Genomic DNA, 12,065 nt, shown 5'->3' with positions numbered 1-12,065 from the left:
TGGATGGATTTCCCCCCTAAATTGATTTTTGAATTCTGAATTTATTGTTATTCATGTTTTATTTTGTATTTTATGCTGGTTTTTGTTGCATCGATTAAGTGTTTAAATTTGTTGTTAGCCGTCCTGAGCCCGGTTTTCTGAACTGGGGAGGGCGGGGTATAAATAAAATATTATCATTATTTGTAAATAATATTTGTATATTCTGAACAAAATGCTTGTTTAACCTGGAGGTAGGCTGTATGAATTGTGTATTGCTTTGTTGGGTCTCTGGACCGTAATAAAGATTGTTGTTGTTGTAAATTGAGTTCCCCGCTGCTATGGGAAAGCGCGCCTTGGTTTCAGAATGCTTTGGTTTCAGAATGGACTTCCTGAACGGATAAAGTTCATAAACCAAGGTACCGCTGTATATCCACTTCAAACTGCAAAGAACAACCCTTCCTTCAGGTGTTTCTGAAGAAGACGACGACTGAGCACACCTCCCTTTGTCTCGACTGCTTCAAACTCACTTGGACAGGAATCTCCACCCTAGTGCTGAAGTCACTGCCTTGTTTATATCAAAATATACCCACAGGAGAGATTTCCTGGTCTCTTAACTGCTGCCCTTGATCCCAGGAAGGGCAGCTTCAGAGAGGCAGAGAGGATGAAGGACTTCTGACCGTCTTCAGGCCGTTTCGCTCCCTTTAGAAGATAAAACCAGCCTCAAGAAACAAATCTACGCAGCCTTTCAGATCCAGAGACGGCCGCCCTGCCAGGTGAGGACTGCGCTGAAAACTCAAACTTGCAGACTTTGCTTTATCCCTTCAATCTCTTTCTGAAGCTACGGCAGAATGTTTTTTCTGTTTAAACGTCTCTGGTTCTGGGCTGAGGGACGCGGGTGGCGCTGTGGGTTAAACCACAGAGCCTAGGTCGGCGGTTTGAATCCCCGCCGGGTGAGCTCCCGTTGCTCGGTCCTCTGCTCCAGTTCGAAAGCACGTCAAAGTGCAAGTAGATAAATAGGTACAACTCCGGCGGGAAGGTCAATGGCGTTTCCGTGCGCTGCTCTGGTTCGCCAGAAGCGGCTTAGTCCTGCTGGACACATGACCAGGAAGCTGTACGCCGGCTCCCTCGCCCAGTAAAGTGAGATGAGCGCCGCAACCCCAGAGTCGGCCACGACTGGGCCTAATGGTCAGGGGTCCCTTTACCTTTACTTTAGTTCTGGTCTGAGGACGCCAGTCCTTTCTCAAAAGCGGTACTTGGGCTGAACTGTTTTGAGGGACTTTTGAGGTTCGAATCCCTGTGATGGAGTGAGCTCCTGTAGCTCGGTCCCTGCTCCTGCCAACCTAGCATTTTGAAAGCATGCCGGTACAAGTAGATAAATAGGTACCGCTCCAGCGGGAAGGTAAACGGCGTTTTCGTGCGCTCTGGTTTCTGCCATGGTGTCCCGTTGCACCAGAAGCGGTTTAGTCCGGCTGGCCACAAGAACTGAAAGCTGTCTACTTACAAATGCCGGCTCCCTCGGCCTGAAAGCAAGATGAGCGCCGCAACCCCATACAGTGGTACATTGGGTTACATACGCTTCAGGTTACAGACTCCGCTAACCTAGAAATAGTGCTTCAGGTTAAAAACTTTCCTTCAGGATGAGAGCAGAAATTGTGCTCCGGCGGCGTGGCGGCAGCAGGAGGCCCCATTAGCTAAAGTGGTGCTTCAGGTTAAGAACAGTTTCAGGTTAAGTATGGACCTCCGGAACGAATTAAGTACTTAACCTGAGGTACCACTGTAGTTGCCTTTGACTGGACTTAACTGTCCAGGGGTCCTTCACCTTACCTTTATATATTATTTTATATACAGTGGTACCTCGGATTACATACGCTTCAGGTTACATACGCTTCAGGTTACAGACTCCGCTAACCCAGAAATATTACCTTGGGTTAAGAACTTTGCTTCAGGACGAGAACAGAAATCGTGCTCCGGAGGCGCGGCAGCAGCAGGAGGCCCCATTACTGCTGCTTCAGGTTAAGAACAGTTTCAGGTTAAGTACGGACCTCCGGAACGAATTAAGTACTTAACCCGAGATACCACTGTATTTTATATATGTTGGAAGCCACACAGAGCGGCTGGGGCGACCCAGTCAGACGGGCGGGGCATAAATAATATACCTTTACAGGAATAATGTGAATAATTTTGATTGCAGTGGAAAGCCGTTCCCGCAGGGACCCATGGGGACAGAAGTGTTTCTGACCGTCCTGAGCGGCACCAGCGGGCAGGCGCCCAGGTTGTGCCGTACTGGCCTGGCTCTGTTTGCTGCGGTCCGGCTCGGATCCCTGGCCCTGGGTGCAAGAACCCTTTGGCGGGACGAGGCAGGGGACCTGCACTGCGACACCGCCGCCCGGGGCTGCCTCTTGGCCTGTTTCGACGACGCCTTCCCGGTCTCCCCCTTCAACCTCTTCCTGCTGCAGATGGCCAGTCTATTGACCCACGGAACTGCCTGCTCTTGCGTTTTGCGCCCGTCCAGCTTCCAGGGGAGGAGCGGCTGGAGGCAGGGCCCGCCCCACGGCAAGAGGCGGCTGCAGCAGCTGCACTGGCTCAGTCTCCTAGCCAAGGCGGCCCTGGAAGGGATCTTCTTGGCGGTTTTCCATGGACTCTACGCTCGCTACCCGTCACGACTCCACTGCCCTCCGTCCGTCTCCTGTCCCGATGGGGTTCTGTGCACCATTGAGCAAGCCAACTGGAAAGACGCGTTCAACCTCTTCGTAGCTGGGGCTTCCTGGGCCTCCGTTGCGCTGTGCCTCCCCGGGCTGTACTCAGCGGCATCCGAAACCTTTCACTGCGCATCGGGCCCAGGGAAGGGTCAACTGGAACGGCCTCTCTTGATGCCGGATGTTTGACACCTCCCAGCCGGCCAGCAGCGGCCACCGACGTCTGAAGGAGCGTCTCCACCCCCATCGTTCAGCCCGGACACTGGGGTCCAGCTCCGAGGGCCTCCTGGCGGTTCCCTCCCTGCGAGAAGTGAGGTTACAGGGAACCAGGCAGAGGGCCTTTTCGGTGGTGGCGCCCTCCCTTCAGATGTCAAGGAAACAAACAACTATCTGACTTTAGAAGATATCTGAAGGCAGCCCTGTTTAGGGAAGTTTTAAAATGTTTGATGTTTTATTGTGTTTTTAATATTCTGTTGGGAACCGCCCAGAGTAGTTGGGAAAACCCAGCCAGATGGGCAGGGTACAAATAAAAAATTATTATTACCATTATTACATCGCCAGCTTTGACTCAGATGCCAACAAGTGCTTTGAAATGCCCCCACATGAATGGAATAAGGGGTTTTGCACAGCCTTTGGGTAAAGTGTCAGGGGAGAAGAGATTTCTTGCCTGCAGTCTCGTTCTCCCTACTCCTTGCCACCTGCGTGCACGTTTAATATCCTGCCCCCCAATTTTCACATAATGGACGCGGGTGGCGCTGTGGGTTAAACCACAGAGCCTAGGACTTGCCGATCAGAAGGTCGGCAGTTCGAATCCCTGCAATGACGGGGTGAGCTCCTGTTGCTCGGTCCCTGCTCTTGCCCATCTAGCAGTTCGAAAGCATGCCAGTGCAAGTAGATAAATAGGTCCCGCTCTGGTGGGAAGGTAAACGGTGTTTCCGTGCGCTGCTCTGGTTCGCCAGAAGGGGCTTAGTCCTGCTGGCCACATGACCCGGAAGCTGTACGCTGGCTCCCTCGGCCAGTAAAGCGAGATGAGCGCCACAACCCCAGAGTCGGTCACGACTGGACCTAATGGTCAGGGGTCCCTTTACCTAATTTTCACAGCTTCAGGTTGCTCTGAGTGAACCCAACCCAATCTGAGATGACCTGGGGCTGCCCTGACCCACTCCAGAGTGGATGCTCAGCCTTAGCTGCTATAAGTCATCAAGTCTTCAGCTTTCTCTTCAGGGTCACTTCAAGTTAGGTTTTCTGGGCAGGAGAGTGGCTGCCTCTTGTCTTTAATCCTCGTGCATATGAGTCCATCTGGCATGAGCCCCAAGGCACACCCACCATGTTTATATCTAAAATTTGATTCCCTCCCCCTCTTTCTTTTTTCCTTTCTCCTTCTGTGATGGAACTCCTATTTGGGACTTCCCTGGCTTTTTTCTGGCCCATGTAGGACCAGTCTGGATAGTTAGCCTTGGAAGACTTGATGTTTTCATCCCAAAAATAGTTTTTGATTTGAGTTTCCACTGAAATGAGGCTGCATTTAATGTTGTTATTTTAATCTTGTTTTTTAAGCTTTATTTCAATCAATCGTTTTTATATTTGGTGTTAGCCACCCTGAGCCCGTTCTTGGCAGAGGGCGGGGTATAAATAAAATTTATTATTCTTACTATTATAAAGTGTTGAAGGGCATACAAAAATGCATCTTGAGAAATGTAGTTTTTCCTCAACAACTTCTGTATTTGCCCTCTGCTCTGTATCGGGAAATTTTTTATGCCTGGTGTCTTACAATTTTTAATATGCTGTAAGCGGGTGGCGCTGTGGGTTAAACCAGAGCCTAGGACTTGCCGATCAGAAGGTCGGCAGTTCGAATGCCCGCAATGACGGGGTGAGCTCCCGTTGCTCGGTCCCTGCTCCTGCCAACCTAGCAGTTCAAAAGCAAGTCAAAGTGCAAGTAGATAAATAGGTACCGCTCTGGCGGGAAGGTAAACGGCGTTTCCATGCGCTGCTCTGGTTCGCCAGCAGCAGCTTAGTCCTGCTGGCCACATGACCCAGAAGCTGTACGCCGACTCCCTCGGCCAGTAAAGCGAGATGAGCGCCGCAACCCCAGTCTCGTCTGCGACTGGACCTAATCGTCAGGGGTCCCTTTACCCTTTACGCTGCCCAGAGTGGCTGGGGAATAAATAATAATGATGATAATAATAATATCATTATTATTATTCTAGTCCTCCTAGTTACTGGTATTTTTTTTTAAAGCCACAGCATATATAGAGCCCCACATTTCTATAGGCAGCAACCCAACTCAGAAATTCTACAATGGTGAAGTCAACACCAGAGGAAAAATCCCAGCGTCGTGAGGTGAAATCGGGTTTTCTTGTTGCTACTTTGGAGTGTAATTTGGAGAATGCAAGAGAAATTGTTTAGGAATGCCCCCATCCAAAAGCAATACAGGCAATATTGTTGGGAAACCCTTTTATTTACACGAGAGACACAACTCTTTCCACGTCCCCTTACTTCAGAGGAATGAACCGAGAGGAATGGGTGGCCCCGATTCCAGGTCGGCCGTGCTTAACGGGCTTGTAAGTGATGGAGAACTCTCCCAAGTAGTGGCCAATCATTTCAGGCTGAAAGAGAAAGGAGGAAAACGAGATTCGTTAGCACCCTAGCAATCTTCCTGGAGGTTGTTTTTCGTTTGTGCACATGAACTTTATCTGCAGAAGAATGCTAACGTTCTGCCTGAATTTTTAAAAGGCACAATATGTTTTTTCATTCTTAAATAACACAAGTCACAAGCAACTAATAAATCGAACGAGGAAGAAATAATGTATTCAATATATTTATGAACTGCTTTCTGTGAAAGGAGTCAAGCCCTATGCAACTGCAAGGTTAGCTTTGTGTCAAGGATGGTGAAAACAAGAGTAAAACAATCACACCAGAAGAACAGCAAAGTTTGGCAACGAAGGCAGTTAATGCAAAGGAGAACGGCTAGATGGTTGGCAAAATCGCTTTTCATTACCTGGGGGGGTTTACTAAACTGCTTAGAAGGTTTGTGGGTTTGTTTGCTTTTAAAACCATCAAGTGGTGAATGCATTTTGTTAAATGAAAAGAAATGCTGAGACAATTATATGGGTGGCAAATGTGGTCCACGTTAAGACCTTAAAAATCAGTTTGCATAGTGAGATTTCAGACTCTGTATTGGGAGTCAAGAGGAGTTTGTGTTGCGTTGACACAGAAAGTTGGGCAGTGACTGGCAATGCAATTTCTACAACCGCGGAATTTCCCAGTTTTGCTTTTGCAAATATGGGAGATGCTTTTTTTTTTAATAATACGACGCTTTTAACCTTAAAGCCATGTTGACATTACTGCCCTTAAGATTAATCAGGCACCAACTTGCTAAATTCATTTGTTCAGTTTGCAAGCTCTTTTAATTACAATTTCCGGGGGATTCAAAACGTATGACCCTTGTGGTCTCTTCCAACTCTGAAATTCCAAGCCCAATTCAAAGTGCTGGCCTTGACCTACAAAGCCTTAAACGGCTCAGGACCGCAATACCTCAAGGACCACCGCTTTCTATATGAACCGACCCATCCCCTGAGATCATCTTCTGAGGCCCTCCTTCGTGTGCCTCCTCCTTGAGAGGTCCGGAGGGTGGCAACACGAGAGCGGGGCCTTCTCTGCAGTGGCTCCCCGTCTGCGTAACGCTCTCCCTAGGGAAGTTCGCCTGGCGCCTTCATTATAAACCTTTAGGCGCCAGGTAAAAACCTTCCCTTTTAACCAGGCCTTTACATCTTTTAACCAGGCCTTACATCTGATTTACATCCTATGTGTTTTTGTTTCGTTGGGCGGCTATTGGGTTGTTGTTTTAATTTTTATTATATATTTTGTGGTTTTATATCTTGATTTTTTGTGGGACGCGGGTGGCGCTGTGGGTAAAAGCCTCAGCGCCTAGGGCTTGCTGATCGAAAGGTCGGCGGTTCGAATCCCCGCGGCGGGGTGCGCTCCCGTTGTTCGGTCCCAGCGCCTGCCAACCTAGTAGTTCGAAAGCACCCCCGGGTGCAAGTAGATAAATAGGGACCGCTTACCAGCGGGAAGGCAAACGGCGTTCCGTGTGCTGCGCTGGCTCGCCAGATGCAGCTTGTCACGCTGGCCACGTGACCCGGAAGTGTCTCCGGACAGCGCTGGCCCCCGGCCTCTTGAGTGAGATGGGCGCACAACCCTAGAGTCTGGCAAGACTGGCCCGTACGGGCAGGGGTACCTTTACCTATCTTGATTTTATTCTGCGAAGCGCACTGAGACCCCCGGGTATAGGGCCTTATATAAATTCAATAAATAAGAATAAGAAGAAGCTGTTCGTCCCCAGCCACCAGCCCTCCTCACCTTGATTTCCACCTGGTTGAAGGTCTTCCCATTGTACACGCCAACCATGCTGCCCACCATTTCCGGAAGGATAATCATGTCTCGCAGGTGGGTCTTCACCACCTCAGGCTTCTCCATGGGCAGGGCTTCTTTCTTGGCCTTGCGCAGGCGCTTGAGGAGGGAGTGCTGCTTGCGGCGCAGGCCGCGGTTCAGCCGCCGGCGCTGGCGGGCGCTGTACAGCTGCATCAGCTGCTCGCTGGGAACAGAAAAGGAACGGTCAGGCAGAAGTTAAAGGGCAGGCAGGAGTTGTTTTTTTAAAAATGCTTTTTATTGAGTTTTTCACAAACAAAAATAAAACTTAATCTTTTACAATCATCATTTTACAGTGGTGTTTAGGGAAGCTTTTAATGTTTGATGTATTACAGTATTTTAATATTTTTTTGGAAGCCACTCAAGAGTGGCTGGGGAAGCCCAGCCAGATGGGCGGGGTCTAAATAATAAATTATATATATTATTATATATAAAAGAGGTCGGAAGAGGCCAATATAGATGTGGACTGCCCCTGGATCAAGGGATTTTCCTTCTTTAAGTTCTCAAAGCTCTCAACCCAAGCTCAAGGTCGTTCTCTGAACTAGCTGGATGTTTGACTGAGAATCAATCACAGCCCATCCTCTGAAAAATAAGACTTTTGAGCCGTCTTGCCCCAAATGGACATTTTCACAATGGCAACCTTGGTTTAAGGATCCATTCGGCACCTAGATGATATACCCGAGTTTCCAACACTGGAGACATAATTTCCATTTCACCCCATCCTCCCAATTAACCAAATTCAGATCTACCAACCTGAAATGGTCACACGCACCCTCCAAAAGACCAGCTGAGCTCGCTGCCTCAACACCATGAAAAAACGGCTTGGGTTCAGCCTAAGACTGGTTGCCTTCTTTAAACCAAGGCAGCCTTTGCCAAGCTGGGAGGTTATGGGTGGGGGACGCGGGTGGCGCTGTGGGTTAAACCACAGAGCCTAGGGCTTGCCGATCAGAACGTTGGCGGTTCGAATCCCCGTGACGACGGGGTGAGCGTCCATTGCTTGGTCCCTGCTCCTGCCAACCTGGCAGTTTGAAAGCACGTCCAAGTGCAAGTAGATAAATAGGTACCACTCTGGCAGGAAGGTAAACGGCATTTCCGTGCACTGCTCTGGTTCGCCAGAAGCGGCTTAGTCCTGCTGGCCACATGACCCGGAAGCTGTCTGTGGACTAACGCCAGCTCCCTCGGCCAATAAAGCGAGATGAGCGCCGCAACACCAGAGTCAGTCACGACTGGACCTAATGGTCAGGGGTCCCTTTACCTTTACCTAGGTTATGGGTGGCAACCTCCACCAGCCACGGCATCATCCAGCTGTGCTGACTGTGGATGGTGGGAGATGTAGTACGAACAGGGGACAGGAAGGGTGTAAACGATGGAAAGGGAAGAGGATTCTCTTACTAGGACATGTCGAGGAGCTGGTCCAGGTCCACACCCCGATAGGTGAACTTCCGGAAGGTACGCTTCTTCTTCTGCTCCACTTCCGCCTGCCCAGGGAGAGGAAACGAAAGGCGCTCACACCAAATACATAAACCCACTTCATTCTGTCCTCACCCAAAACACAGAGAACACACCTGCACGTTTCCTCAACCTGGCAAGCCTTGCCAGTTTGAGAGACAGTGTAGGGCAGTGGTTAAAGAGCGTTGGACTGGGAACTGGAAGACCAGGGTGCAAATCCCTCCATGGAGCTCACTGGGTGAACCCGGGCCAGTCACTGAGTCTCAGCCTATCTTTACGAGGAGGGGGAAGAAAGTCACAGAGAACGCCTTTGAGGGGGGAAAAGTGGGATATAAAACGAAGCTAATGTCTAAAACGACACGGCTCCTGGCGTGGAAAAGGCCTCCAAGCACTCTGATCATGCTCAGAGGCAACGGCAGCATTCCTCCCTCCCCACAAAGGGCCCAGACGCAGGAACTGAAATTCAGTTGGCCAGCTTGGTTGGAGCGTGGTGTTGATAATGGCAAGGTTGCGGGTTCAATTCCCATGTGGGTCGCCTGCACTTCAGGGGGTGGGGTCCCGTCCAACTCCACAATTCTATTAAACCCCACAAGACACTCTACTCATGCTCAGAGGTGGTCTTGTATGAACGCCACCAGCACCCACCGAAGACGGGAGACCTGGACTTTGTGACAAAAGTTCTGGGGCTTGCTGGGAAATCTGCTCCTATTCAGGGACCATGTTAACATCCCCTCTCGCCCCAATATTTGGAAGGTACCTGGGGCTGCCCTGCTGGTCATTCTGCACATGCGTGGAGGGAAAGGCTTTTAATCTTTGCGGTGATTCCTGCATTAAAGGATCCTCGGTCTTGCAACAGAAGGCGCATGCAAGGTGGGCTTATTCGTGAACAGGACCGCCGCCATGCAAACATGCGGCAAAAGATTAAGAAATGCACGTTTGGGTTAAAACCGAGTGCTGGGTCTGAAAAGGTTGAAGGGCCTGAACTTGGTATTCCTTGGGGTCCCCCTTTCCAGAACTATGATTCCTCTCCCCTCCTTCCATATCTGAGAACAGTCCTTTCATGTGCTGCTGCCTTGCTGGTCACTCTACCCATGCTCAGAAACACAGGTTTTTTTAAGCACCTCTTTTCTGAAGAAAACTGAAAATAAAGGCAGTGGTAGCTTAAGCCTTGTTGGAACTCTACTCGTGCTCAAAGACACAGTTTCCTGAAGAGTCTCCCCTTGTCCTTTGAAGAGAGCTTTGAAAATACATGCCCTGCAACTTAAGCCTTGCTGGACACTCTACCCATGCTCAGAGACACGGTTTTCCTAAGAGTCTCCCCCTCCCTTCTGAATAAAACTTTGAGAATACAGGCCTTACAGCTTAAGCCATGCTGGACGCTCTACTCATGCTCAGAGACACCATTTCCTTAAGAATGTCCCCATGTCCTTTGGATATAGCCTTGAAAATACAGGCCCTGCCGCTTAAGCCTTGCTGGACACTCTACCCATGCTCAGAGACACAGTTGTTTTTTTAAGCGCCTCCCTTCTGAAGAAAACTGAAAATAAAGGCACTGGAGCTTAAGCCTTGTTGGAACTCTACTCATGCTCAAAGACACAGTTTCCTTAAGTATCCCATGCCCTTTGAAGAAAGCTTTGAGCATACAGGCCCTGCAGCTTAAGCCTTGCTGGGCGCTCTGCGCATGCTCAGAGACACGGTTTTCCTAAGAGTCTCCCCATGTCCTTTGAGAATACAGGCCCTGGAGCTTAAGCCTTGCTGGACGCTCTACCCATGCTCAGAGACACCATTTCCTTAAGAGTCTCCCCTGGTCCTTTGAAGATAGCATTAAAAATACAGGCCTTGCAGCTTAAGCCTTGCTGGACACTCTGCCCATGCTCAGATGAACAGTTTTCCTAATAGCCTCGTCTTCCCTTCTGAATAAAGCTTTGAGAATACAGGCCCGGGAGATTAAGCTTTGTTGGACACTCTACCCGTGCTCAGAGACACAATTTCCTTAAGAATCTCCCCTGGTCCTTTGAGAATACAGGCCCTGCAGCAGCTTAAGCCTTGCTGGGCGCTCTGCCCATGCTCAGAGACACGGTTTTCCTAAGAGCCTCCCCCTCCCTTCTGAATAAAGCTTTGAGAATACAGGCCCAGTAGCTTAAGCCTTGCTGGATGCTCTGCCCATGCTCAGAGACACTATTTCCTTAGGAGTCTCCCCTTGTCCTTTGAAAATACAAGGCCTGCAGCTTAAGCCTTGCTGGATGCTCTGCCTATGCTCAGAGACACCATTTCCTTAAGAGTCTCCCCTGGTCCTTTGAAGATAGCATTAAAAATACAGGCCTTGCAGCTTAAGCCTTGCTGGACGCTCTACCCATGCTCAGAGACAGAGTTTTCCTAAGAGTCTCCCCATGTCCTTTGAGAATACAAGCCTGGTAGCTTAAGCCTTGCTGGATGCTCTGCCCATGCTCAGAGACACTATTTCCTTAGGAGTCTCCCCTTGTCCTTTGAAAATACAAGCCCTGGGGCTTAAGCCTTGCTGGACGCTCTGCCCATGCTCAGAGACACGGTTTTCCTAAGAGCCTCCCCCTCCCTTCTGAAGAAAGCTTTGAGAATACAGGCCCGACACTCTACCCATGCTCAGAGACACTATTTCCTTAGGAGTCTCCCCTTGTCCTTTGAATATAGCTTTGAGAATACAGGCCCTGCAGGTTAAGCCTTGCTGGACGCTCTGCCCATGCTCAGAGGAACAGTTTCCTTAAGAGCCTCCTCGCCAGGCGCTGGAGCTTAAGCCACACGGGATCAGGCGCTGCAGAGACAGCTATGGTCGTGCCGAGGACCCCTCCCGCGCCAGGCTTAATGCTCTCCATCCTTTCCAGGCCTAGGCCCGCCACTCCATTCGTCTCGCCGTCCGCCGGGCTTCCCACCCCGCTCCCGCCCTCCTGCCCCCGACGGTATAACCGGGGCCCGACCCCACTCCGCGAACAGCCAAGTCCCGCCGGCCCCCGCCGCCCTCCCTCGGCCGGATGGAGCCGGATTGCGCGCCGCTTCGGAAACTACCCACCATCTTGGCCGCGGTCTCCTCCAGGAAAAGGCCGAGATCCCGCGGGGTTTGCTCCTAGTCTCGCGAGAGCCGGCGGCTTCCGGGCGCAGAACGGAAGGCCTTTCGCCAGCGCACGCCCACCGCCGGCTTCAAGGGCGCTCGCTTCCGCCCACAGAGCAGGCCGGCGGCTCTGTGCGCACGCGCGAAGTTCTTAAAGGAGCCGCCGGCAAAATAAGTCGGGGTTCTGCAACGTGGCGCCCCACGGGTGTTTAAAACTGCTGCTGGGGCTGCAGCCCAGATATTATTAGGGTGAAGGGTGGCTAGCAATTCAAATTACTGGAACAATTAATTACTACTTTTAATAATAGCAAATTTAAATGCGAAACTGGCCTCTGGGTTTTTTGCTGTAGATAAATCGTGCAAATTGCTGGGCATTTAATTGGATCGATTCATTTAATGGGATGGTTGATGTATGGTGGTGGGCAAGAATG

The 12,065-nt window shown here is 50.3% G+C and overlaps 2 protein-coding genes across 2 annotated transcripts; one reads left to right on the top strand and one right to left on the bottom strand.

Annotated features, from left to right (window-relative positions):
* The first annotated feature begins 597 nt into the window (after positions 1-597).
* Positions 598-3,148, top strand: LOC144326078 (gap junction beta-5 protein-like). Its single transcript, XM_077921924.1, has 2 exons — positions 598-752; positions 2,171-3,148. The coding sequence occupies exon 2, from the start codon at positions 2,196-2,198 to the stop codon at positions 2,862-2,864; it is 669 nt and encodes a 222-aa protein (XP_077778050.1). The 5' UTR covers positions 598-752; positions 2,171-2,195; the 3' UTR covers positions 2,865-3,148.
* Positions 3,149-5,114: 1,966 nt separating this feature from the next.
* Positions 5,115-11,746, bottom strand: RPS15 (ribosomal protein S15). The gene is made up of 4 exons (XM_028713772.2): positions 11,596-11,746; positions 8,496-8,581; positions 7,035-7,269; positions 5,115-5,281 (listed from the first exon to the last, which is right to left on the bottom strand). The coding sequence occupies exons 1-4, from the start codon at positions 11,596-11,598 to the stop codon at positions 5,168-5,170; spliced, it is 438 nt and encodes a 145-aa protein (XP_028569605.1). The 5' UTR covers positions 11,599-11,746; the 3' UTR covers positions 5,115-5,167.
* Positions 11,747-12,065: the final 319 nt, after the last annotated feature.

The sequence above is a fragment of the Podarcis muralis genome, chromosome 18, assembly GCF_964188315.1.
Source record: "Podarcis muralis chromosome 18, rPodMur119.hap1.1, whole genome shotgun sequence".
NCBI classification, from domain to species: Eukaryota; Metazoa; Chordata; class Lepidosauria; order Squamata; family Lacertidae; genus Podarcis; species Podarcis muralis.
The sequence above is the reverse complement of the archived record's forward strand: the minus strand, read 5'-3'. Positions and strand labels throughout refer to the sequence as shown.

Excerpts from the sequence above, each read along its gene's own strand:
- LOC144326078 (XM_077921924.1), top strand. The coding sequence starts at position 2,196 with ATGGGGACAGAAGTGTTTCTGACCGTCCTGAGCGGCACCAGCGGGCAG.
- RPS15 (XM_028713772.2), bottom strand. Across the intron at positions 7,270-8,495 it reads CAGCTCCTCGACATGTCCTA|CGAGCAGCTGATGCAGCTGT; the intron begins GTAAGAGAATCC and ends TTCTGTTCCCAG. Across the intron at positions 5,282-7,034 it reads TCAACCAGGTGGAAATCAAG|CCTGAAATGATTGGCCACTA; the intron begins GTGAGGAGGGCT and ends TTTCTCTTTCAG.